The sequence below is a fragment of the Macaca mulatta genome, chromosome 9 (assembly GCF_049350105.2).
Source record: "Macaca mulatta isolate MMU2019108-1 chromosome 9, T2T-MMU8v2.0, whole genome shotgun sequence".
Classification (NCBI taxonomy): domain Eukaryota; kingdom Metazoa; phylum Chordata; class Mammalia; order Primates; family Cercopithecidae; genus Macaca; species Macaca mulatta.
In genome coordinates this window covers 112,792,024-112,817,810 of record NC_133414.1, presented here as the reverse complement: position 1 = coordinate 112,817,810, position 25,787 = coordinate 112,792,024, and the positions used below count along the sequence as shown (strand labels likewise).

At 55.2% G+C, this 25,787-nt stretch overlaps 1 protein-coding gene across 12 annotated transcripts in view; it reads right to left on the bottom strand.

The window, feature by feature from the left end:
• The window catches only part of PAX2 (paired box 2), a 93,882-nt gene extending 70,908 nt beyond the window's left edge, over window positions 1–22,974 (bottom strand). For 8 of the 12 annotated variants that reach the window (XM_015147956.3, XM_015147958.3, XM_015147955.3 and 5 more), the window contains exons 1-4: window positions 22,846–22,974; window positions 12,324–12,434; window positions 8,673–8,841; window positions 7,695–7,892 (exon numbers count right to left, since the gene is read on the bottom strand). In XM_015147956.3, the coding sequence (XP_015003442.2) occupies window positions 7,695–7,892; window positions 8,673–8,841; window positions 12,324–12,434; window positions 22,846–22,870 (503 nt within the window). In that variant the 5' untranslated portion in view covers window positions 22,871–22,974. Of the gene's footprint in view, window positions 1–7,694; window positions 7,893–8,672; window positions 8,842–11,200; window positions 11,616–12,323; window positions 12,954–22,845 lie in introns of those variants that run through there. The other 4 variants (XM_077947340.1, XM_077947342.1, XM_077947343.1 and 1 more) reach the window with 3 other exon arrangements.
• Window positions 22,975–25,787: the final 2,813 nt, after the last annotated feature.

The following is a 25,787-nucleotide window of genomic DNA, read 5'->3' as shown; positions in this document are numbered from 1 at the left end:
CTCATGATTCCTGGAACCATCCCATCTCCATCATTGCTTTCGGCAAACCCCAGTCTGGACTTCTGTGCACTGCTTTCCTTTCCCCAACATCCCTACAATAAATCTGAACTTTTCTAGAATAGAATGGCACCTGACTCACTCCTCCTGCCCTGCTCTCTTTCTCTCTCTTTCCTTCTCTCTTGGAAGACACAGAATCTGTTCTCATTATATTGTCTCTCAGAAAGCAAAAGAAAGGGCTTCATTCCTCCCATGGTTGTCGCGGATGTGCCGTGAGGGGACCCTGGCTCTACAGCCTTGTCTGTCTACTCTTTCCTGCACACTTCCTCTCTTACCTGAGAGTTCCCAGCCTACAAGAGGCTGCTCCCTCTCCTGTAGGGCCAGACCATTCTTCCTTAGCTTCCCATACCCTCAACACCTCTCCTGTGCCCAGCCCTCCTCAGGTGGTCTGAGGCGGCTGCCTCTGACATCATGTCTCACCTACACCCCAAGCCTTCTGCAGTGGCCAGCTCTGCATTTCTCACAAACAGTAAGCCTCTTCCCTATGCTCCTTGCACCTGGATTACTGAGGAAAGACTTGCAGGCTGGCCCTGGTGTGAGCTCTGCCCGCCGTTGTGTCCCAGTGCTGCTGCCATGCCTCCTACGGCGGGACCACAGCTCTGGAGAAGGATTGTGCTGGGAAGAGCATCTTCTTGGCTGCTTATGCAGTTGGTCCCTAACTAATCCTTCCAACAAGGCTGGGACCCAAGTGTCAAAGTGAGGATGGACAGCTGGTTGCACAGCTCTTCATCACAAAGGTGGCATCACTGTAGCAAAGCCCCTCTTATCGGGGGTTAACTGGACTACAGAGTGTTACAATGCAAATAACTGAAGAAAAATGAGGCTCCAATTTGCCTAGATTATGAAATGAGGAATCTTCAGCCTAGCCTTATTGCTGCTGCCACCTCGCCCAGTGGCCTAATGACTGCTTGCCAATTACAAGGTGTCCAGTACAAGTACAAGGTGTCCAGCCTTGCCTGTGACTGCAGGTCATGTCCTGTGAGTCTTCCTCCCTTTTCTCCTCTTGGCCTCAGAGCCTTTTCACTTAAAAGCAGACTTAGGTAGGCACCCACAAACACACACAAATCCACACACACAGAAGATATCAACTTCTACACTGCAAACCATCATGAATATATTCAAGCCATGCCTTGCTAGCCCCAAAACAAATAGCCTGCTCCACAAGAGAAAACCATCTCAACCTAGTAGTTCAGTGGTAGATAGAAAAGCCAAACATGATTTAATTTTTCAGCTGTCTAATATTTCACTTGCTATTTGGGCATTGGTTGTGAGACTCTATTTCCTACTCCTCAGTTTCAGGAGCCCTTTCCCCTTCTCTAGACTCACCTGCATGGCTGGGGAGCTGCAGTGGGCATAGCTGCACCTGAAGCTGCTTCCCCTGCAAGAATCTAAGCTCTGGACACCTGGCTTGGAGGGATGGGGGAAGTGTAAGAAGAAACAGCAGGGATGCAGAGAATTGGTAGGTCGGATGAGCACCCTTTATACCACATTCTTTTAAAGAACAGGAAGTGAAAAAGAAATTCTTTTCAGCGTACAGATGCTCCTTAACTTACAATAAGGCAATGGCTCGATAATATTGTGCATTGAAAATATTGTGCATTGGCCGGGCGCGGTGGCTCAAGCCTGTAATCCCAGCACTTTGGGAGGCCGAGACGGGCGGATCACGAGGTCAGGAGATCGAGACCATCCTGGCTAACACAGTGAAACCCCGTCTCTACTAAAATACAAAAAAAAACTAGCCGGGCGAGGTGGCGGGCGCCTGTAGTCCCAGCTACTCGGGAGGCTGAGCCAGGAGAATGGCGTGAACCCGGGAGGCGGAGCTTGCAGTGAGCTGAAATCCGGCCACTGCACTCCAGCCTGGGCGACAGAGCCAGACTCCGTCTCAAAAAAAAAAAAAAAAAAGAAAATATTGTGCATTGAAAATGCATTGAATACATCTGATCTATGGAACGTCATAGGTCAGCCCAGCCTACCTTAAACATGCTCAAAACATTTACAGTTGGCCAAACTCATCTAACACAAAGACTATTTTATATCAAAGTGTTGGATATCTCATGCAATTTATTGAATACTGTACTGAAAGTGAAAAACAGAATGGTTGTTTGGGTACTTGAAGTATGATTTCTACTGAATGCACATCACTTTTACACCATCGTTTTCCTCTCAATATAAAAACTCCAATTCCAGGTAGACACAAGGAGGGGGCTGAAGATAGACCTGAGTATTAAGAGGCAACCTGCAGAGTAGCTATTGTTGGACACCTAAGAAGCTGGGAGCCAACAATAGGGCTCCCTCATCAGTCCTACTAAGAAGACTGGGAAGCAGGACCTCTATCCCATGTGGGATCATAGGAAAACCCCTTTTCAGAGAGGGTGTTAGTGGGTGGGAAGTGTGATTAATCTTCCACACCAGTTACTATTATTGTTCCTCTTTCTGTAGAAGCTATAACATTCTAGTCCGCAAGCACATACCATCATGCATAGTCACACTATCCCATGTGCACCAGAACAAGTCCATTTCCCAAATGCTGCCTAAAACACATGTTCCCTACCACCTCAACTTCCAACATTGCCTCTCATTCCCTGGGTCTATGTTGCACAATACTCCCCATCTAATACCAACATGCATATGAAGCTATTGCTCTCCCCTGCCACATCCCCACTCCCTCCCTAATCTCCCCTATTCCAGGCACCCCTGTTTCCCTTCTCTAAGGTCTGCTCCTGTTTGGCCCCATCTCCACTTGGCTAATTCCCCCTGTGGCCCCTCTATTGAACTGTTGTGTTGTCCATTTCCCTGTGACAAGGGCTCTGGTTACAGAGTTATTGATTGGTTTTCATGCAGACAGATGGGCCCTTCCTGGGCTCCCATCGAAATCCCTGGCTGTATGGGCTGATTGTTGCCTCTCAGGGTGTAGGATTGCACTGGAGACCACCCTCCATGCAGCCTCCTTTGCCCAGGCCATGAACAGTAATAAATGGAGGCAGCCTGAGCGATAATAAAAGCAATTGAGTAGGTTACCTGTGCAGACACAAGATTTATGCCGCTTCATATTTGATGTGATTGTTTTATTGAGTTCTCAGAACAGTTGGGACACTATTTATTTATTTATTTTGGGTTTTCCCTCTCCTCTCTTTTCTTCTTTGCATCACCTTGTGAAATGCACCTGGAGCTGTTGTCAGGCCCAATGCCTCCTGTCTGCCTCTTCTCGAGAGCCGCCAGCTGAGGTAGGAAGGCAGGGCGACCAGCCATTGCTATCACCAGAAACCCCTTTTGTAGCTTGAACACCCACAGAACCAGCCAACGGGGAGACAGTCAGACCAACAGGACTGAGGGCCAGGAAGCCCAGGCTAAAACAACTACAAAAACAAAAAGAGGCTTTTCAGGAGGACAACTCTACCTCATTTTAGGGAATGAGAATTTCAACCATCACGCCTGTTTCAAATGTTATTCTGATGATGGGCAACCTCACAGTAGGGGACTGTCTCCGGGAAAAGACAGGTAAGCAAGGCTTCTCCGACAGAAACTGGTGCATTGGTCTGCTATTTGTGGGCCCAATCTGATAGGTTCAGGCCACAGAAGGCGAGTTCCCTGTCCTTGTTTCTCCCATTCTTGTGTGGATAGAAGTCTTTTTCTTAACTCTCCAACTTGTCCTGTCTGTTTGCCACGAGACCAACAGCCCTAACCACCAAACAGCTGCAAAGGTATGGAGATGCAGTGGGCAGTACCGCCCTCTGGCCCAGCTTCATGCCAAGCCAGGTCCAAGAGTTGAATAGGCAATGTTCTGGAACCTGAGTTTCAGAGAGGGAGAAACAGACTCTAGCCCTGAACATTCCCTGGGCTAGGATGAATGGCTCCCAGATTATTTGGAAAGGTCTCTGAAGGAACAATTGGTAGACCATTGTCACCCCACTGCCTGACCCAAGGGGAACAATGACCTGAGAATGACAGAAGAGGGACACCCAAATGACATAGGATGGAATTCCTTAACACAGCCCTAGGTTGCCATTGTTAGAATGAATGTGCTCACCTAGAGCCTAACAGGCTAAGAGAGAGTGTGGATAGTGGGAGATCCGTGAGAAGCTGATTCTGGCAGGGTCCACTCCAAAGATCTAGGGGCACAGAGTGTCCTGACTCCAAAGAGTGTTAGGCAAGCTAAAAAAGTTATAAGGTGACACCCTTATTGTCGGCTTTTCCCAAAAGAGCACCCTCAGGGGATCGTCAGTAACCCTAGACTCTGTTTGGGGTCTGTGCCTGTTCTTTCAAAGGAGCTGTATTCTCTGCCCAGAGTAACAGCCAAACCAGAAGACTTTGGCATATAATCAGGAAAATCCCTCCTGCTTAGACAACTGCTCAGCGATGTAACTAGGTGACTTTTTCCTTTTTCAGTAGCATGGATCTCCCTCCACCTCTCCCCTCTCCAGGCCATTTCCCACACCAGGTTTCAATCTAAAGTCCCCTGTTTATAAACACCCGCCCTTTACAGCAGCGGTGTACAAACCAAAGAGCTGGCAACTCCATGTTCAGCCATCAGTAACCCAATATTTAGAAAGATTCAGATAAATTCCACGTGCTAAGGAGCCCAGTCAAGCCTTGGGAATTTTGACGGTGGTCTGTGGGAGTGGGGAGGCATTCCTGACCCAGTCCTCTGGTTCAGAGAGGCATTTCTGAGGATTTGCTAGGGGAAAATACAGGCTGGATGGCCACGCCTTTATCGCAACAGGATCAGAGAATGCCAAAACCATTTTTAAAGAGTGAAAAAGCAATTTAGTTTATAACCATAACAGCATATTTCAAGTGCGGCGACAGCATCTGTTTTGGGGAGGAGAAGTTGAAAAACCTTTGGCTCAGGTGGGTGAGCATGTGTGGACTTCTTTTCTTGCCAATCACCAGCTCATGCACAACCTTACTCATAACTGTTATAAAGCACCCAACACAAGTGGGCAGGTCACAACCAACAAAGCTCTAAACTCAAGAACCACCCATTCCCCGGTGCACCATACTTTCTGCACACAGGAAAATCTCCAAGCTCTTCCTACAGTGAGTGAGAATTCTCAAAACTGATAAAAGGCAAAGTTTCTGATATAACCAGCAGAAACATCCTGTTTTTATCAGGTTTTTGGATGAAACAACACATCTCAGATAAACCTTCCCTCTTCAGAGCAAAGTACCTACAGGGATGAAGATGACAGCATGGTTCCCGAGGTGGATTTCTCCAGCCCCAACTCAGCAGCACACTGGGAAATCCCCAGAATTCTTTCCAAAATATGAACCATGAGAGGATTCGGGTCTAGAGCAAAATTGAGAATAGTTTGCCTGCTCCTTATAGACAAAGCCAGCCGTAAAGCCTAACTGCGGACCCAGGGTGGGCTGCCCATGTGGTTAGTGGCTTACCTGTTCCTCTCCTCCTACTCCCTCTCCATCTCCAGCAACACCTGCCCACAGATGGCTATTTCTCCACACCCAAAGGAAGCCTGTGTGCCCCTCAGGTGACAGGGCTCTGTGCTGGGTGGGTTCTACAGCTGTCACAGCTGTCAAGCTGAGGCTACTCTTTCCCTACCCTCATCTCACTGGTGGCTCATTTGTCTACTTTGTCCTAATTCTGGTGGGTGCACCTCAAGACCTCTGGAGCTTGATCCTGGGGTCACCTGGCCCTTGCTCTCCATGGCTTTTCAGGATGAAAGCATTTCCAAACTTATGCCTAAGCCAGCTTCCAAAATCATCTCAGCCAATGAGGAGTGCATGTTGTCGGGGGGAGTGGCAGGGGGTGTTGGACAGGGTCACCACACCTGACTTGTTGTGCCACTCCTCTACCCCATTCAAGAGAAACAAATTACCTAAATCCTACATGACTCGGGTTTCTCCAAGGGCTTGCAAATTCTATTACTGACAACAAGCATTTCTCTTAAATGTTCTGCAGAAGACTACTACCCAGTCCCAGCAACACTGCACACAGCAGGACCACTCTTGGCCCTTGGCTGTTCTTCTCTTGAGATCTCAGTTCCAACTCACTCCCAGGACCAGCAGTCAGCCAAGAGACTGAGTCTCTACATGGCTCGTAAAACATTGCTTTGTCCCCTTCCCCTCCCGAAGTGCCACTCTTGCCTCAGTCCAAAGCTACCCCAGCCTCCTCTCCTGGCTTTTAAAGCAAAGTGCTTATTCCTCTCCCAAACCACCCAGCGTCTTTCTCCAGCTCCTTTGGAAGGTATCTGAATGTCAAATTGCTACGCTTTCAATACCTGGCTGAGCCAGGCCCAGGGAGCTGGAGGGTTTTCGGAGGGTGTATAATTAGCTGATCAGTATTATGTTACCCTGTTCATATCTGAATAACCATTTTAATACAGATGGCACACACTGGGATAATTTCTGGGGTCGCCTCGCAGTACATTACAGCATGAGTGTGGCAGAGGGAATCTTCTTTAGCCAAGGTACATTCTACCAGCTAATTTTACCTGCTGTTTTCAGGATGATTTGGGATAATTCCATATCATTTGCAAAATATTTTTAAAATCCTTGATATGTGATGCCAATTTCAGAATAAGGCACCATCAGAGTTATTAGTTGTCCTGATAATGAGCTTATGAAGAATGCAAAAAATAACAAAGTTATGAAATGCTTAGCCCTCTTTTCATTTTGGGGTGTCTTAATATGGGGGGCCAAGGCTGTCTGGGACTTCCTTCTGACTGGTGTGTGACTTGTGCAGGGACTCTGTGAACAACTGTCTGTTTGTACAGTTCTGCGATCTTGAAACCAGCCCAATGCTGCTTGTATGTTCTGTAGCTACCACAGATAGGCATATTGGCACACTGGCTAGTGTGAACTTGAATGGAGTGTGCACATGTGTTCTCCCCGAGAGCACACTGGAGGGGTTTGGAGACCAGGAGACCTAAATATCCTATACATCAAGCTGACTCAGCCCTGTGGTGTCCTCATGTGTGTGAGCCTGTCATCAGTGCAAAGACAGTCTGGAGACAGGCACCATAGGTGGTTGAGGGTACCACCCAAGGTTCAGTCTCAGAGTCTGGAGTTCTCCCTCCCTGCTTGGCACCCCCTTCTTGTCCAGCTCCTCTACTCCCTGTCAGTTGCTGGCTGGTGGTTGGCATTTGTTCTGCAAGCCCGGATCCCAGTGCTTATAGGCCGGAAATTTGTGTGGAGCTGGCTAGCAAGACCAGGCTCCTGGGAGGCGAGCTTTGTGGGAACTGGCAGGGAGGGTGGAGGAACCAGGACAAGCGGCTGCCCCTGGGGAAGGAGCAGCCTTTAGAAAGGGCAGTCTGTTTGGCGGGATGAATAGACACTGGTCATTTTAAAGGCTCTGGCTGCAGGCTGTGATTGTCTCTAGATCCCAAGGCTGGATGCTTGTAATCTTGGAGTCTTAATTACCACAAACACTTGGATTCATTTCCAGGACGCCTGCGGGAGAAGCCTGGCAGGGAATACCCAGCCCTGAACTGCAGACAGCCCTGTCTGTCTGTCGATCTCTCTGCCTCACAGGTCCCCTTTCCCTGACGGAAGGATTTTGGGCTGGCAGCAGGGAGAAAGGGCAGAGGCTGGACAAAGAGCACAGACTGGGTGTGGGACACCCCTGCAGGCAGGAGCCAGGAACTGGAGTCCAGCCCTGAAAACCCGGGTGCCTTGCTCACCTGTTGATGGAAGAGACGCTGGGCACTGTGTCATTGTCACAGATGCCCTCGGCCAGGAGCCGGTCTCGGATCTCCCAGGCGAACATAGTCGGGTTCTGTCGTTTGTATTCAGCAATCTTGTCCACCACTTTGGGCGTCGCCACTTTGGGCTTGGAGCCACCGATCACACCTGGCTTGATGCTGCCGGTCTCGTAGTACCTGCGCCGGGAAAGCCGGCGGGGTCAGCCAGAAGTGGACGGTGGCGGGTCAGCGGGCTGCGGGTTCCAGAGCTGCTGAGCCACTCTCCCGCCCGCCGAGGCAGCGGAGTGGAGGGAAAAGGCCCAGTGTGACTGAGCTGACTTCCTGAGGGTGCTTAGCTAGGACGAGGAGTGCCGCGGAGTAGGAGGACAAGGGGTACCATCCCTCCGGAGAGACGGCCACACCAGGGGCTGGGTGCGCACCAGCACGAATAGGCACCCGTGGGCGTGAAAGCCCAGCCTTTCATTTGGGAAGAGCAAAAGGAACAGCGCTGCAAGGTCTCCGGGAGGCCAGGGCTGAGGCACCACCTCGAACCCTTCCCTACTGGGCACAGAGCATCTATGGGAACCAGGACCCTCCTTCTGCCTCCCAAATGCTGCTTTTTCTCCTCTCGGGGACCCATTTTCATCCCCACCCCATTCCTCTAATGTCCCGCACCCAACGTCTGCCTTAACTCCATTAAGAAAGTCATCCTTCCCTTTCTGAAGCCGGAAACCAGGGACCTTCTCACCAGGGACCAAGGGCAGGGCAGGCACTGGGTGACACTGCTCCACCCTCGCTCCTGGGTCTTCGGCCACCGTCTGAATACTCTCTCCAAAAGGAGCACCTCTCCAGACCCCTTTGGGGATCTCCCTCTCCGGCTTGGCGGGCTGGACTTTTGGCTAAGTCCTCCGGCCGGAGGCCCAGGGCTGGCCGGGGAAGTAGGCAAGGCGTCTCACGGGACAGCTGCGAAGCCCTCACCTGCCCAGGATTTTGCTGACACAGCCGTGGCTGACCCGCAGCTGCCGGGAGATGTCACAGGGCCGCACACCCTGGTGGGCCAGCTCCACGATGCGCTGCCTCACCACGTCGGGTAGGGGCCGGCCGTTCACAAACACCCCCCCGAGCTGGTTCACACCCCCGTGCCCTGCTGGGGAGAGACAAGAAAAAAACACAACACCCCACACACAGCAGGGACCAGCCATTAGTCAGGGTCCGCGGCCCGGGACGGGCGAAGGAAGCAGGCAGGGCGGAAGGGCATGTTGCCGAACTTCAGAAGAAAGGTGGTGGACCCCCACGACCACGCGGAGGAGTGGGGACTGGAACCCGCCCGGCCCTAGAGACGCGGAAGCGCGGACGCTGGGCGGAAGACTGGGGGGCTGGGCAAGAGGGCGACTCAGGCCGTGCGACGCAAGGTAGAAAGCGAAGGGGGGACTGGAAAGAAACCAGATGACAGAAAAGAGGGGAGAGGGGAGAAAATGCCAAAGGGGAATTCATGCCAGCGGAAAGAGCGTAAGAAAGACAGGAGAGGAAGGGCCAGGCAGAGGACTGGACTAGTGCGAAGCAGCATCCCGCCTGCGCCGCAGGCAACCAGGGAGCTGTCCGCGCGTGCGAGGCTTGGAGGCGGACGATTTGGGGGCGTCGGGGCTCGGCTAACTGTTCATCCGAGCTCCAAGCACAGACAGGGGATAAGTGCCTGACACACACACACACCTTTGCTCTCTGCCTCTTTCCTAAAAAGTATTAAATTGTAATCGGAATGTTTCTACCTCTTTTCCTGTGTTGTTTGTTTTTTATGGGAAGTTTTTCTAATGTTATTTATCTGTAGGGGGACCGTATCTCTCTTTCACCTCCTTAGTATCTAAAGTGGAGCAAGGAAGGCGGATGAGGCAGGCACCCGGGGTCTGCTGCGCTCAGTGACAGGGAGGCGGCCGACAGCGGCTCCAGGCAGCAGGCAGAGAATGCCGGCTGCTTGGGCTCGCTTGCCTGCCGTACCGCGCAGAGCTTGGTTGGGGCCCACCGTCTTGCCCAGGTAGCACGGCATAGGCCGCGCCGGCGGGTTAATAACTATCGGGGCGCCCTGTGTAGCCGGCCCAAACCCGACTCGCGTCCCTTTGACCCCTCAGACCTCGGCAGCCTCCCAGGAAACCGAGCGGCTCGGGCTTTGCTCTCCGGGCAAAGAGAAGGGCACGGGGTTTCCAACCCGGTTCCAGCGCGGGCTCCCGATCTCGTAGCCGAGGTGGCCACTGGGTACTAGGCCTCAGGGTGCTTCCTCGTGCCCCATTCTCCCTGGCCTACAGCAGTCTAGAAATCCTGCACCCAGAGCGATCAACCCGCAGCTGCAGTTACTGAGCAATCCAAGCGCAGAGACTTCTAGAGGCCGAGTCGGGTCGGCCCAGGCTGGCAACCTGCAGCCCCTGCTCCGCTAGCCTCACGCGAGTTTCGGAGAAAGCGGGGACATCTGTGCCCCCCTCATTTCCCTCCCGTCCCTTTCTCAGGTGGGGGGTACCTAGAGCAAGCTCGGGTGAAACCCTGGGGAAAGGCCTCTGATCGGGCTGCTGGGAGAGACTGGCACCTCTTCTTTTACCCCCGTGCCCACCCCGTTAATCTCCCTATCTCTAGCCCCACTCCTCACACCTCCCCTCCCTCCAAACCCCGACCATCAATAATTTAGGCCCCGGGAGAACTCGCGTTACCGGTATGAAAAGGCGGCAGCTGCGGGCAGATTAAAGATGAATAATTCAGCCTCCCCGGGCTCAGGGCCCGGCCCCTCAGCCCCAATCTAAGGGGTGGGGATGGGAAGGGGACACGGGAGTCCAGGGCTGGGGGACTGCCGCGAGCCGGCGCTGAGTCGGGCCTGGAATGCGCCACTGCCGCCGGCACCGACTCTGGCCGCGGTGTCTCACCAGCCAGTCCACCGGCCGGCGGGCCCGCGCTGCGGCTCTCTCCCTCCGACCACCTTCTGCTTGGCCGGTGCAGAAACCCTTGGGTTTCAAAGTGGCTCCCCGCGGGCAGCCAGGACTCGGCGGATCCCCGGCGGAATCCGCAAAAAAGGAGAACGAGAGCTGTGGCAGCGGGCCGAGAGGCAGGCCGGCTGGGCGAAGACGGCGTGTGGACCCGGTTCCACTCCTCCCGAAAAGGACCGAGGCTTTCCGGCCGGCTCTCCGAGACCCGCAGCGGCCTGATGCCCTCGGCGCGGCTTTCCTGCGCTTGGAAATTACTTAGGAAAATACATTTTATCCCAGGAGTATTTTTAAACGGCCCCCGCCCCCCGAACGCTAAATATATGCTTAGCGAAAAACACAGCTCTCCCTCCTTGGCTCTCTTGTCCTAAACACAGGTCCAAGCCAGGTCTAAAGTTTCCTTGTGAAAAGTTACAAATTATCCTTAATTATTAATCTGCAGATAGGGAGGAGTTTCTATTTAGAATTTTATCTTTCAAAAAAAAAAAAAGCCTGCAAAAAAAAAAATCTCAGAATAGTTTTTCAAGCTAAAGACATGGTATAAATTAAATTCAAATTTTATTAAAATAATTCCCTCTTTTATTTTTTTCTCCCGTTCTCCCTTTTCTTCTGTAACATCATTTCAACTTTCTTTCTTTAATTTCCTTTCCTGTGTTTGGATTTCTCTTTTTCTTTCTCCTCAGCTTTGGCATTTGCTTTCCTTTTGTTCTTTCCCCCTCATTTTTTGCTCTTTGCTGACCCCCTGGCCAGGTTGCTGGCTGCACGATCCTCAATGGGGAGTCGGAAGTCTAGGCAAGGAGCCTCCAGAGCTGAGAGCAGAGCTGCACTTTGCCGAGGGCCCACCTGGAAGGCTGCGCTGCTGGCTCTCTCCCTGACTTCGATTTCCTTTTGGAACCCCTCTTTGTTTTTAGAGCATCCCCCAAGCAGAGGCAGGGAAAGATGACCATTCTATCTTGACAACCTGGGATTCCCAATGTGAAGGGAAGGAGAAGGCAAGGGAAGAGGGGTGGGAAAGAAAGGAAAAGGAAGAAAATATTTCCAACCAGCCCACAAGAAGCCTCCGCTGGGCTGGAAGGGCCTGGAGATGCTGAGAGATGAGGGTCAGAAGGGGGCACCCCACCCCCACACTCTTCTGCCCAATTGTCCTGACACTGAGGCTGAACACTATTGGAGTCTCCTGGACCCCACCACTCTTAAGTTTGAGAAAGGTAAAGATGTGGGGAGACAGGAGAGGGAGGCAAACAGAGGAAGAGAGGAAGAGATAAAAGAGAAAACAACAAAACAAAACCCTGAAAACTGCCTGCTAATTTGTCCTCCAGCCCAGGGGAAGAGGCTGACTGGGGAAAGGGTGGCTGGAACCAGGGCTCCGAAGCCCTGGAACCATGACCTAAGAAGGAGCGGATGGAAAGAGCAAAGACAGGTGATAGGCACCAGGGAAGGTAGGAAGGCAGGCAGAGAGGTAAGTATGGGTGACAGAAGGCAGGAGAGAAGCTGGAGGCATTAGAAACACCGGGCGAGGGAAAGAGAAAGAACGAAAGGAGGGACTAGGAGAAGCCAGGGAGGCCTCCAAGATGGGACCTGAGCGCGAGGGGCCGGGGCCACGCCGAGACTGGACGGGGTTGGGACCGAGAGCCCCAAGCCGGGACAGGAGCCGGGCGCCGGTACTCACGGTGCATCGCGGAGAAGGGGTCTGCTTTGCAGTGCATATCCATGGGGAGGCAGAGTAGTGGGAGCAGCGCGGCCGCCGCCGCCGTGTCGCCTCGCAAACTCAACTTCAGGACTTGAGGAGAAAAGGGAGGGACGGTGGGGGAGGGAGGGTGAGTGAACGCCCGGCTGCTGCGGGGCGCGCGGGGGCGGGGGGCGCAGCACTGCGCTCCCCGCTGGGGCTCCTCCGGGCTGGCCGGAGCTCGCAACCGCAGTAGTCGCAACTTGTCACCGTCGGGGCTCTGGGCTGGGCGGTCAGTAGAGTGGCCCCGGGGCGGTGGGCCGGGCCGGGGGGCACTGGGGGCGCATGGCTCGTGCGGCAGCTGCAGCCAGGGCTGAAGCCCGGAGGGGGAGGCGACTCGCTCAGCTCCCCTGGAACCTGATCATCTGAGAGGCGGTGGTCGGAGAGCGCGCGGGGCGGGGGCGGCCAGAGGGCGCCGGGAGGGGAGCCGGGCCTCTCCAAGTGCCGGCGAGTTGGCGAAGTTGGCAGAGAAGTAGCAATCCCGGGGATGTCCGAGCAGGCGCCTGCGGTAGGGGAGCGCGCGGGCCGGGCCCCCGCCCCCGGAAAAGGCAGGCGCACGCCGCCGCCGCCGAAGGGCCGGGAGGGAGGGAGGGAGCCGAGTGGCGCTGGCAGCGCTGGGCTGGCCCCAGGTGGGTTGCGGCTGCGAGAAGACTCGGCCGGAGACTGGAGCCTCCGCTCCCGGTGTGTGTCTCTCTAAAAGCTGCAAAGCCCCCTCCAGACCCCCTCCCCCTCCCCGCGCTGGGAGATGGATGACTTGTCAGACAAAGGCAATAGATTCCACCACTCTGTGATTCGCCAGCGCCGGAGCCCGGAGCTTCGGCGAGGAGGGCCCCGCGCCTGTCACTCCGGTGCCGGCAAAGGGGAGGGTAGGGGAGGGGGAAATGGGAGGGAGGGAGGGAGCAGCCGGCGGAGGAGGAGGGAGGGAGGGGAGCGGGCCGGGGGAGAGGGAATGGGAGCCCGGGATTAAAACTACACTGAGAAACGAAACTCGCCGATAAGATAAACGTTAGATAAGGATAAAGAGCGGCCAGTCTAATGAATATTCAGGTAACGACAGAGGGCCTTGGAGCGCGCTGCTCTCTGAAGCCGGGCTCTCAGTTCTAACTCGCCCAGCCCTGCCATCCACCAGCCAGTGCCCGCCTGGGCCGCGCGGCCCCGGGCCCAGTGCGCATCCCTAACCCCAATCCCACCACCCTCGGCTCTGAGTTCCCTTCCGTTCCTTCCCGGCTCTTCCTCTCTTTCTGGTCCTTCCCTTTGGCCTTTCCCTCCGGAGGTACCTTCCCACACACGCACCCCCACTTCTCATTCCACGGAAAAGTGTCCAGCAGTTTGTCTTGTCCCCTCCCGTTCCATGCGACTGCACGCAGGGCCTCCCCAGTCCTCTTGCCCACCGGGTCTGGGCAGTCCAGAACGCTTGGTTCAGAATCTAGCTGAAGACCTCCAGCGAGTACCCACCTGCCTCGGTGGGACTCAGCGGATGGCGGGAGAGCCGGGGGACTTGGTTTCTGAACCCTCAGGTGACTGGGGACGGGGGCAAGGGAGGGATACAGTGCGAAGCGGCAGGTCGCTGGCGGCAGAGGATGCGGGAGACGAGGCTGTCTCTCCCCGGCTGGGGAGAAGAGGAGGCTGCGGACGCGGCTGAGCGCCGCCCGCTGCTAGCTCGGCGGATCCCGGGCGAGCGCAGGAGGCGCAACGCACGGGGCCGGCCCCACTCCTGCCAGAGCCTCTGCAGCTCTCTCCAGCACTCGCTCCCTTGCTCGCTGGGATTCGCACCAGGCAGGAGAAGCCCTTTGTCTCCTAACTGGTTAAGTACAGAATATCCGAGAGATCTTTATGAAATATTTTCCCTCGTCTCATAAATCATCTTGGCACTTCAGCTGATGTTTTAACTCTCTCCCCCTCCTTCGCTCCCTCCCCCCGCTTCCCTGGGTCTGCGAAAGGGCGGCTCGGCGAAGCCTGCGCAGCGCTCTTGCAGCCGGGATCCGAGGTTCCTCCAGCTCCTGTCTGCAGCTCCGGGCGCCCCGCAGAAGCGCGGCGGACTCACGCTCCCCTCCCTCTGGCCGGAGCCTGGGCGGCAGATAGGATGGGGAGAGATGCACCTGCCTGACTCAGCCCGACTCAGCCTGACTACTATTACTGGGCGTCTTGTACCGGGTTTTCGGGATGCCCTTATTCCTCAGGAGGAGTTCAGAACAAGCTCAGCGGGACGGGGTTCTGAACCTCACTCCTGTGGGGCCTGGGTCCGCTGGGATCCTGGCATTTGCCTTCCCTCCTGTATCCTCCAGAGCCCAATAAGCTTATTTCCACCTGCGGGGTAGTCTGGGAGGAAAACACTCCTCCCCGTCTGCCCCTCCCAGCCCCCACCCCACTTCCCTCGGGTGGCTAGGCAGGTTGGTTCCCTTGGGCTAGAGGTTGAAGGCGCAGGGCCCAGCCCCTAAGGTCAGTCTCTTCCTCTAGAGGCCTGCAGATGGCGCTCCCGGGTTTGCTTTGGCCTCACAACCCCACTAACACGCACTAACTTCGCGTAGGGAGCGAAGAAGGAAAACAGTTCGGGCAGCCGAAAGGGAACAGCTACCAAGCCAGAGTGCAGGGGATCTCAGGTGGTGTTAGCTAGCACAGCCTTGGATTTCCCCTCTGGGACGTAATTAACCCAGAACTGGGGTGAAAGGAACATTGAGAAAGGGTTCTTACTTACAGGAGCTCAGAACTAAAGTAACCTTTGCCCCAGGTCCCTCCAAGTTGGTCATTCAGGAATTTGTCTCAGGGCATCTCAACTGTTGGAGGAACAAAGCTGTGAGTAGAAGCCCCCTTCCACACAGAGACAGATTTTTCTAGAACCAGCTAGGCATGTGCCTATGTTACAAGTACCATGAAATGTGGGTGCCCACAACAAGCATGTTCACATGTTGGGTGAGAAGGATTTTCCATTTTGTAGAGAAGGGGACTTAAAGCACCAAGTGTGCTGGAAGTTGTCCTCACACACCTGTCCTTCACATGCACCCTCTGAGGAGTGAAGATACTTCCGAAAGTCCCACTCCCAGGTAGTCCCTGAGAGTACCCCCTGCTCCTGGGATCCTCTCCCCAGCACTGCACTAGCTGGACACTCACTCTGCCGCCAAGCCGGATCTTGGCCGCTTCCTCCTTAGCTCCAGCCCATTCCTGGGTCTAGAGAGTAATGCTCCCTAGTGATTAGGAACCCCTTTTCTCCAAAGCTCTGCCTTCTCCTAGGGCTCCAGGATGAAGGGCTGGCCTTCATCCAGTCACTGGCTGCTCCTCTGACTCCCTCTTTTCTGTTCTCTTTCTTCTTTAGAGCCTAGTAGAGGGGTGGGGGGAAGGAAGAAAGGAAAAAAGGGAAGAAAGAAGAGGAAAGGGGAAAAGAAAGAAAACAAGCCAACCCCAAACACTACCCGGGCTTCGACCTGTCAGGGTTGGTTGCTTTTCCCGTCCGCCTCTAAATGAACCTTTTCTCTCTGGTGTTTTCAAAGCAGTCCTTCCACCCCCCAACCTAGGGGCATTTACACTTCAAACAAGGCGCCCGCCTCCCTGCGGAAATTTAAAGGCAAATAAACTTTTGGGGAGTTGCTCTGATACCCATCTCGGGATTTGCTTCATTAGCCGCCTCTGTGCATCTGATCTGCCCAATAAATCTTCCTTGTGGATCTCGGCTCCTTTGCCTTCTCGGCTCTCTTCCCTGCCAGGCTTGCCCAGGCGCCTGGCGGCCCCCACCCTTGCCTCCGCCCTCCAGGCCGAGCTTCTGCTGGCCTGGCTGTCTGGCTGGGCCGCGCCTGCTCTGCCTGGGTGTAGGTGTCGGGGTGGCAGATAGGCACCCCGCACCTCGAGTGTACCAACGCACCGGCGCCCCAAGCCAAGCCAAGCGCGACTCCCGGGCTCTCAAATGCGTTTCTGGGCATGTTGTGCAAAAGTGAAGTGCCAGTATAGACCCAGTCCGCTGCCCCGCTGCCACCCACACATGCTCCCTTCCAGAAACCCTTTCTCCCATTTTCCGGTTTCCAGTTCCCTGGCCCCAGCGTTTTCTGCCCAAGCGAGAAAAGGCAGAAGTGTGGTTGCCTCCCCTCCTCCTGCAGGGCCCTGACCCAGGGCCCAGGCACCCGGCCTCCAGCAGCTTGGGAAGGCGGCTGGGCCTTGGTGAGACAGGTGGGGGCTGCAGGAGCATCCCAGCCTCGCCCCTCCCCCGAGGCCAGGAACTGCCTTCTTCCTTCCACTGCCCGGGGAGCGGCTAGGGGAGCTAGGGCCAGGCTCTGAGGAAGGGGATTAGAAATTCCGAAATTAAATGCATCTCCCCAGGAAATGCTCCCCACAGCGCGGACCAAATTAAACGCATTAAAGTTCAGAGGGGAAAAAGCTGTTTAGAACCAAGGGGGGAAAACTAGTCCGAAGGGAAGAGAAGCAGAAAGGAAGGAGGGGAGAGAGGGAGAGCAGAGCTGCAGCTCCTCAGCTGAGCTTCATTTCTGGATTATTCCCACTTTTGGAAGTCACCACCAAAAAGAAAAATAAAAGTTATTCTGACAACCGAACTCCAGAGCCTGCCACCGAGGCTCACTCGCCCTCTGGGTCCCGGCGCACCCCAGGGCGCATACCCTCGGCTGTCAGATCCCAGGCAGCCGAAACTTACATCCCAGCCCCTTCCGCAGAGGGGCATGACCGGCTCCTGCCCGGCCTTTCCCCCTCCTCCTCCCCATTCTCTCCCCGCCCTTCCCCCTGCCTGGCCCTCTGGTCACGTTGGAGGATGGTTTTTTTTTTTTTTTTTTTTTTTGGAAGAGCTTCTGGTACAATATGGAGCACCATGGGCTGCAATTTCACACTCCACAGCACATTCCCCCTTAAGCTACTTTCTTTTTTTTTTTCATCTAAGACCCCCTAATTTCTGCTTCCTCGCTCCCTCCCTCCCTCCTGCTCTCACTCTTCTTTTCCTGCTTTTGTTCCCAATATTTGGGCTCCCTGCGTGAAGCCCGGGGGGCCTGACTCCCAGCTGGCCCCTCCCGCTCGGTCTGTTGGTCCTGTGGAGTCCAGGCGCACGTGCTGAGCCTTTATCCTCCAGGGCCCCTCCCCCTTTAATCTAGCTTCCCCTCACAAGAGGTCTTTGCGACCTGCCCAGCCCTTCACAGGCCCTTTGAGGAGCAACAACAATGCAAGCCACTTGGCCACCAAAGCTGCCTCTTAGTGGCACGGGCCAGCCAGGTGGCTGCCGCCCATGGGCCACTCTACTAGGGAACTGAAAAAACAGTGAATCTGGGAGAAACCCAGCCAGCAGGTCTAGAAAGTAAGAATGAAAGTCCTGTCCAACAGAGAACAAGCTAAAGGGGCTGGAAACCCAATGAGGCCCTGGTACTCCTGGCTCAGACCTGGACACAGCCTGTATCCCCTCTCTAGATACCCATGGACCTCTGCACAGCTAAAGGGTCCACTCACCCCACAGCCTACAGGAAAAAGCAACAGCCACTACATACACAGTCCCTTTGCTTCTCTGAGCCTCAGTTTTCTCACGTGTAAAATGGGGATAATTACGCCTGTCTTGTCTACTCCATGGAGCTAATCAATAGGCATTTTGCAACCCAGACATTTCTATAGTAGATTATGGAGTAAATGCCCAGCTTTCTGAACTCTTACCCTTCCACAAAGAGGTAAAGGAGGGATCTGAGTGCTTAGGCAGGGCAGGAGGTGGCATTTTCCACCCAACTTCAATCCTATAAAGGTTACTGGGGATTCCTCCCCGCGCCACCTTCTTGTTTTATTTTGTTTGTTTCCCTTTCCACTGGCTATGCCACACCTGTCCAGGTTTATCCTTCTTCCCTCTGTCTATCCCTCCTGCCACTCCTCCATTCCCATTTCCTGCACCCCCCTCCCAACTGCACCAGCGCAGCTGCTAGAGGATCGGTTAAATTCCTCACTGACCACCCCCCAACCACCGCCACCAACAGCCGGGTTAATTGTGGCCTCAGGCGCGGTCCTCTTCAGCCAGTCCGCCAAAACTGTCGGGAGGAGCTGACCCATTGGCGGAGACCTAGGGAAGGAAATCCCGTCCGGTCCGGTTCCAAACAAAGAAAGTTGGTCCTCCCAGGGCCTGCAGTTAATCAGTCAAAGCCAGAGCGGACAGGAGACGGTGGGGAGAGGCCTGGCTGGGAGGAGGCTTGAAGGAGCGAGAGACAGAAGGGGAAGAAAGAGGACCTAAGAGAGTTGCCGAGGGAACTGAGAAGCCACCACCTGTCTCTGGGAGGCCTGAAGAGGCTGGTTTGTGCGAAGCCGAAGTCCCCACCTGGCCAGCTGTCCCCTCCCCTCCTCCCCTAGGCAAGGCGAGAGAGTCGGAGGGAGGCTGAGTGTCGCTGGCGAAGTAATGATTAACTCTCTTAGCAGCCGGGCCCGGAGCCCGCGGCCTCATCGGGCTGTGGTCGAGGGAGACGGTGCAGGCAGACCCAGGACATCCCCGGCGTTACCGCCACCGTCATCGCCGCCGCGACCGAGGGACCTGCGGAGGGTGGGGGCACGCGACAGCCAGGGGCAGCCGAAAGGGAACGGAGCGCAGGGCCAGGGGAGCACACTCCAGAGGTCGGGAGACCAGAGGGAGCGAAAAAGCCACAGCCGAGATACAGGGAAAGGAAGGGGCCCCGCGGGTGAGCGCGCGCGACCCGGCGGAGCTGGGGAGAGTTGGAGAGGGGCGGGAGGACCCGGGCTGAGTTTCCCGGGAGTTGCGAGCCGGCACCAAATCTACCGTCTGGGATCCATCCGCGGCGCGCCCGCCTTCCCTGCCTCCTCTCCCAGCAGCTGTGTGGATGTGAGGAGCAGGCGGAGAGCAGGCCACAGCCGGGAGCTGGTAAGGCAGGGGGACCCGCCAGAGAGACCGGGAGGCCCAAAGGGCAGGGCCGCCGAGGCAGTGACAGGCTGCGAGGTGGCTGGAGACAAAGGACCCGAACGCAGGGGAGAGGGGACCAGGGGCGAGAGCGGCTGACTGAGACAGGGAGAGACCCGAGGAAAGTGGCGTCGTGGGACCCGCCTGGGTTTGTCCACTCCTGCCACCTCCGCCCACGTCCAGCCTGGAGCCGGGACGTCCCGGGGGTTCCTGGCCCGCCGGTCTTGGGGCCTCGGGTAGGGGCTAGGGCTGTTGCTGGGAGCTGCGGTGGCTATGGGGGTCGTGTGTATGTGTGTGTGTGTGTGTGTGTGTGTGTGTGTGTGTGTGTGCGCGCGCGCGCGCGCGACGGATTAGGCCCGCGGGGAAAGGGGGAAGGAGGGCCCTCGCTGTAGGGTGAGACCCCTGCCCCAGGCGACTCCAGCCTCTGCCCTCCAAGGCCCAGAGCCATCCGTTTCCCGAACTTGAAACAAAGGGGCTGAACCGAATCCCTCAGGAGCCAGGACAGGGTCTCTTTCTGGAAAAAAAAAATGCTTTGGTTTGAGACTTTAAGGGTCACCTGCATCCAGAATTATTTCTTAACTTTCTGTAACTGTTCCTAAAAAAGAAAAGCTGCAAAGTAAATCTTGGAAAGAAAAAAAACTCAGGTCCCAGGAGTTCACTCCGCTAGGTCTAGACCGGCTGGGAGGTCTAGACCCGCGGATAACGAATACATTGAAGAAACTGATGGAGGCAGGAAGCCCCTTTCAATTTCTGAATCAACTAAGGAGAATTTCTGATGTGTCTCTTTGGGGGCTGAGCGTCTGGATGAGGGGATCGTGGGAGTGTGCCTGCGTGTTCTGAGGGTGTGTAAAAAGTGCGAGGGGGTGGCGAAGGATGTTTAGGCAGATAGCTATGTTCCAGGCGGGGCTGAGGTGGGAGCTGGGGACCCATATCCAGCACCTCCCCCTCCCCCTTTGCCCTCAGCAGAGGCTGCTCCGAGGCCAAGGCCTCCGCAGCCTCTTCCAGCGGGGCCGCCAATCAATCCTGCAGGTCAACACAGCAATTAATAACGGGGTGAGGAGGCCTGGCAAAAGAGGGCGGGGAGGCATCAGGCTGTGTCTCCCCCAGGCTGTGAGGACCTGACGCCCGAATGGGGAGAGGGAGGAGAAGTCTCCCAAGGTAGAAAGAAACCTGGGAACTCAGTACAGGCCAGGGAGGGAGCTCAGGGCCCCAGAAGGCAAAGGCAGGGGACTAGCGTCAGGGAGCCAGAGATCCGGCTGGACAGGGCAGCACAGAAAAAGGGAGGGCATAGAAAATGGCTTATTTTTGTAAGTTCTGGGGGTATAGGCAGCGATAGCTGAAGGCCACAATTGCCCTAGTTGCTGATTCAGTCCCCTTTCTCCTTCCCTCGCCCTTTCCTGATGGTTTTCGCTGCTCCGAAACAGGCTCAGCGAGACTAAGTAAAACCCGCATCCTTCGCAAACCCGGCTGCGGCAGTTGCGCCAGGGCGTCTGGCAGGCACGTTCGGTCACGCGCGTCTGTCATTGTCATTTTCAACTAGCCGGATGAGGTCCAAAAGGGCTCAGGGCCGTCTAGGGGAGGCAGGGCCTCCAGGGAGTTGTGCCCCGGCCAAACGTGGCTAACGAAGAGACGAGGAAGGAGGCGGTGAAAAGAGAAAGAGGCAAAGAGAGAAGGCGGCTGGGAGGGCGTAAGACTCCGCAGCTCTACTCGGTGGGGCCGCCTCGAAGTGCGGTTTCCTTTTCCCAAACACAGCTCTGTCTCCTGCCCAGCTCCGCAGCTCCTCCCCACCTTTCCCGGAGCTGCTGCTGCTGCCTGGAACACGAGCCATGCACCGGCAAAGGAGGGAAAGGAGGGAAGGGAAAGGGAGTGCGGTGCGGAACCCGACCGCTGGCCGCTCTGCCACGCGCGCCGGGGGAGCGTCTGCCCTAACCCGTCAGGCACAAGTAGGCGCAGGCGTCCCTGGGTAAGTGGAGAGTGCCCTGGTCTCTTCTGGAGTATCCTGAGCGCCTGGAAATTTGGAATAAGGACCCTGACAGGCACTCAAGGATGCCCCCCCATCACACTGCCTTCTGTTTCCCGAGGTCCTGGGGAGGGGGCCTAGATGCCTTGCTGGGAGACTTGCTGGGACTGAGAACCTGGTTCACAAACCTCAGGCCTGCAATGCAGGCAGAGCGCTTGCCGGGAGGGAAAATGGAAAAGTGGGAGTCTCAGGAGCTTGAGCAAATGGGACAGGGAAGGAAGGAGGGGACAGGAGGCATCAAGGGGCAAAATAGATTCAGAAAGAGTTTGGGAGAGAGAAGCCCTGTGCAGAGAGGAAGAAAGGGGAGAGAGTTTCTCAGGAAGGCCCAGACGTTAGGTCTGTCCTTGGGCTGAATATTTATACGGTCGAGGGGGTGCACAGATGGGCTCTCAATTGAATTCCATCTTCAACACCATCAGAGATTGATTTTGTACTCGCTTTTAATTTTGTCATAATTAATTAGATCATTACAACTGTTTGCTATTGATCTCCCTACTTAAACTTCTGGTGCACAGGGTGTGCCCAGAGCCCTAAAAGCTCAGGTGGCCACGGTTGACACTCCAGGGGTTCAGATTTCCCAGTGGGGACAAGGCCCTAGGAGGGGAATTGGGTACAGCCCAGGGATTGGGTCAAGAAGCTAGATCAAGGGTAGGGCTGGGGGTGGGACCTGGGTTATCAGCTGAAACAACTGGAATCTGAACTGGGGGAGAGGGGAGCAAGGAATGAAATTTGGGAAAGGTTAGGAGTGAGGCAAAAAAAGGCCTCAAATTAGGCCTTGACCTCTGTGGAATTATTTGGAAAACTCTGGAAACCTGATCCAACCCTCTCCCTCCCCCAAGTCCAAAACTAAACTTGGGTGCCTGACTTCCCACCGCTGTACACCACCAGGGCACCTAAAGGGCAGTTCAGAGCTGAGTTGGCAGCCCTGGGGGACAGGAGAAGGAAGAAAGGAAAAGAGAGCAGCATTCTACTCTCTTAGCCCTTTGGGTAAGCATTTTCAGATTCCTCTCCCCACTGGGTCCCCTGGGGCCTGCCACCTCTCCCCATGCCGCCCTGGATTTGTGGGGGGCAGCGGGCAGAGCCTTATCCCTACACAGGTTAGGCTCATCTACATTAGTGTTCACAATCGAATACACAAGACCCTACACACAGGTATACACAGTGTTTCCCCACCCACTGGCATAGGCCCAGCTCACACTCCCTTCTTAGTGGAAGCTAAGGCCTTCCCAATGCTCCCAACTTGGAGGAAGTTGTGCAAAATATCTGTACGCCCAAAGTAGAACGAGAAAGTACTAAACACACAACAGAAAGGAAAAAGCAAAGTTCTGCAAAGAGCCCAGGCGAAGTTGTAGAACTCACGTTTTCTGAGTGGAAAGTTTTTAGAAGGTTTAGAGGATACCGGGAGGGACGGCCCAGGAGGCCCCAGAGTCCGCAGAGCCTCAGTCCCCAGCCTTCACAGTAGCCCGCTGGGTACTGAGCACAGGGATGAAAGAGGAGAGGAGCCTGCCCCGGCCCTGACCGCCCCCATCCATCTCCCCGCGTCCTCGCCCGAGGCGCGGACGGGTCTCTCCCGCTCTTACCTGCCGGACCCGCGCGCTCTTCCATGCTCGGCTCCCCGCCGCCGCCGCCGCGTCCTGGGCCTGGGTCTGGCTGTCCCGCTTCTCCGCGGCCGGACAACGCGTCTCGCCTTCGCCGCCGCCGCCCGGAGATCTGGGCGCAGCCACCCAAGACCAAGCGGCTCAGATAACCCGAGCCGCCCGCCGCCTCGGCTGTGTGCTCCGCCGGCGCCGGCTCTCTCACTCCCGGCCGCGCCGAGGCTCCGCCACCCCGAGGAGCCCCGGGTACTCCGCCCCGCGCACACGCGCGCACACGCACCGAGGCCCCAGCCAGCCGCAGGCAAGCAGCCACCCTCGCTGCCTGAGGCGCCCACGGACCGCAGCCCAGACTAGACACCCGCACACCCTCTCACCCCACCCCCTCTTCACTGTCACACGCCCCCCTCCAGTCCCACAGCCTGGCTCTCGCGTACTCCCCAACTTTGTGCGGTTCCCCTTCCCCACCACACTCAGCTCTCGCCTCATCCCACTTTCTGGAACGTGAGGCTCCACAGCCTGCCACACAACCCCGAGTCCCAGCCTCCCTTTCCAGGATCTCCACAGACGTGCCCTAACTTTCTCAGGCCACACGGTGGTTCCGGAGGGCCCTGTCCCCACTATGTTCAGTGTGGAAGTGCTCGCTAAATCCCTCATAGGTTCTCCTGCTCCAGGAACTTTTTTATTTTTAAACTCTAAATAAAAGAAAAAAGTTCTGGCTTCCTTGCCTTTAAAGAGACGGCGAGGGCCGGGGGAAAGGAAGGAGGAACTCACCCCTTCCAAGCTCCTGCCACACTCACAGGGACACCCGCTTGAGCCATGCCTGTCCACAGCATTCTGGTCCCAAATCTCTTATATCCTCAGACTCACACCCTCCTCTCCCAGCACACTGACACTTCCAACCCTGATGAAAGGCCCACCTTAGCTTTGCCCCACATCACTCCCTCTCAACCTGGAATTGACACCTCTCACACCTTAGCCCCAAGCTCTCCCTAAAACTCTCACACCCCCTTTGCTCACCTGTACCCTCTAGTACTCCTACTTCTGATACACACACACCTCCTGAGGACCACAGCTCCCACTCCTGCTTGCCCCAGGGTTCCCCTTCTTCATTTGCTCCACTTAATACCCCTACCCACTTACCATGGGCCTCCCACTTCACACAGCCTGGCTCACACTTACGGGGAAACACTGAGAGACTATCAAGGAAAGTGCTGGGCAAGCCTCCGTGGGCAGGCAGAGGCTGGGGCTGGCCCCATCTTGAGCATACCCCACCAGGCCCCAGGCAGGAAGGCACCAAGGCAAGCCAGGCAGCAGGTTCACCAGGCCCACTGGGCCAACTTTCCTTAGGAATTGGAAAGGGGATCCCACCACTTCAGCTGAACTTCCTCTAGAAAGGTTGTATAACTAGGGACGGAAGCCGGAAGGGCACAAGAGCCCAGAGGCAAATGGTTCTGTGACTTATAATATGGTTCTGTGACTTAAAATTTAAATATCTTCCTACAGACATACGATTTTTTTACCCTTTGAGGCAAATTGTGGCCAAATTATCATCTTACTAATATCTGTGATTTAAAATATGAGACCATGGTGTTGTTTTTTTTCTGTCTATTTTTCATCAAACAGTGATTTTCCAACCCAAGCCCACAAATACTTAGAAGCGAAAAAAAAATTTTTTTTCACTTTGTTATCCACAGAGCAACATTTCCAAGGACAGGGATGGAGAGCAATATGTATACATGAGACCCTAGTTACACACACAAAAATCTCACACCGTCATTGTGTGGTCCCTCCATTGCATACATGTGAGATGATCACACATGTAACTAACCTTTCGCTGTCACCTACTCAGAACCACACCCACTCACACACAGGGACTGTGACCTGCTGAGTCTCAGCTTCACTGCACAGCTCTTTGTGCCCTTTTGTGGCCTTTTCTCTGAAATAGTGATTATAATCCTTGCCCTTCTAGCAGGTTTCTCGTGAGACAGTATGTGTGCAAGTGATTTGTAAATTGTGAAGTATGACCACACATACTTCCGGTGCTTTTGCTTCTGTTCTATCAGAGACTTGAACTGAGGCCCAATGTACCAGACCCATACATAGGGAAGCACCCACTGGGAGCCAGTGTTTTGAACTGGGAACACAAAACACACGTACTCAGTGTCCCCTGCCTGCTCCTGAGCCAGTTGGTCACAGTTACCTGGGCACAGGGCCCAGAGTTGGGGCAGTGCCAAGGCCGGGGCCTAGGATCAGGGGAAGGGAGCTGAGGCCATTGTGCAAAGTCGCCTGTTGCGTACCAGAGGGGCCATGAAGAGGAAGGTGACTTCTTACCTCTGGCTCTGATACTCTTCCTCCGGAAGCCTGCAAAGTGATGTCAGTCAAAGGGCCCAGCCCTGTACCTCAGACTCCCTCCAGCCTCCTCCCTCAGGCTCAGCCTCTCTTTGTCTCCTGGCCCTCACCCCTGTCCTGCACTGTCTCTTGGGCCCTCTTGCTCATTGCCCGCCCCATTGATTGAAAGTCTCTCTCGGGTTCTCCAAGGAGTCCCAGGAAAAATGATCCGCCAGCCTATTGATTCTTCATTAGAATTACATTTTCACGTGTGCTAAATTGGTTTTAAAAGCTTTTTCTGTTGTTATTGTCTTGTCAGACCCTGAGGTCCAGGGCAAACCAAGTTTAAATGTTGTAGCTTATTAGAAGAAAAAATAATCACTGGGGCTGGGTCTGTGATTACTGGCTTCTCTGCCTTATTGTTGTCATGATGACAATTGTGATTTGGTTTAAGTATCTTTAGGAAAAGGGCCCTGCAGGAGGCTGCTCAGGTCAGGCTGGGGCTAGCTGGTGAGAGAGCTGAAGCCCCTGAAGGAGAGGTGTCAGGGCAGTTTTTCTTTTCCTGAAAATTAAATTTAGCACTTGAGCCTGTATTAATT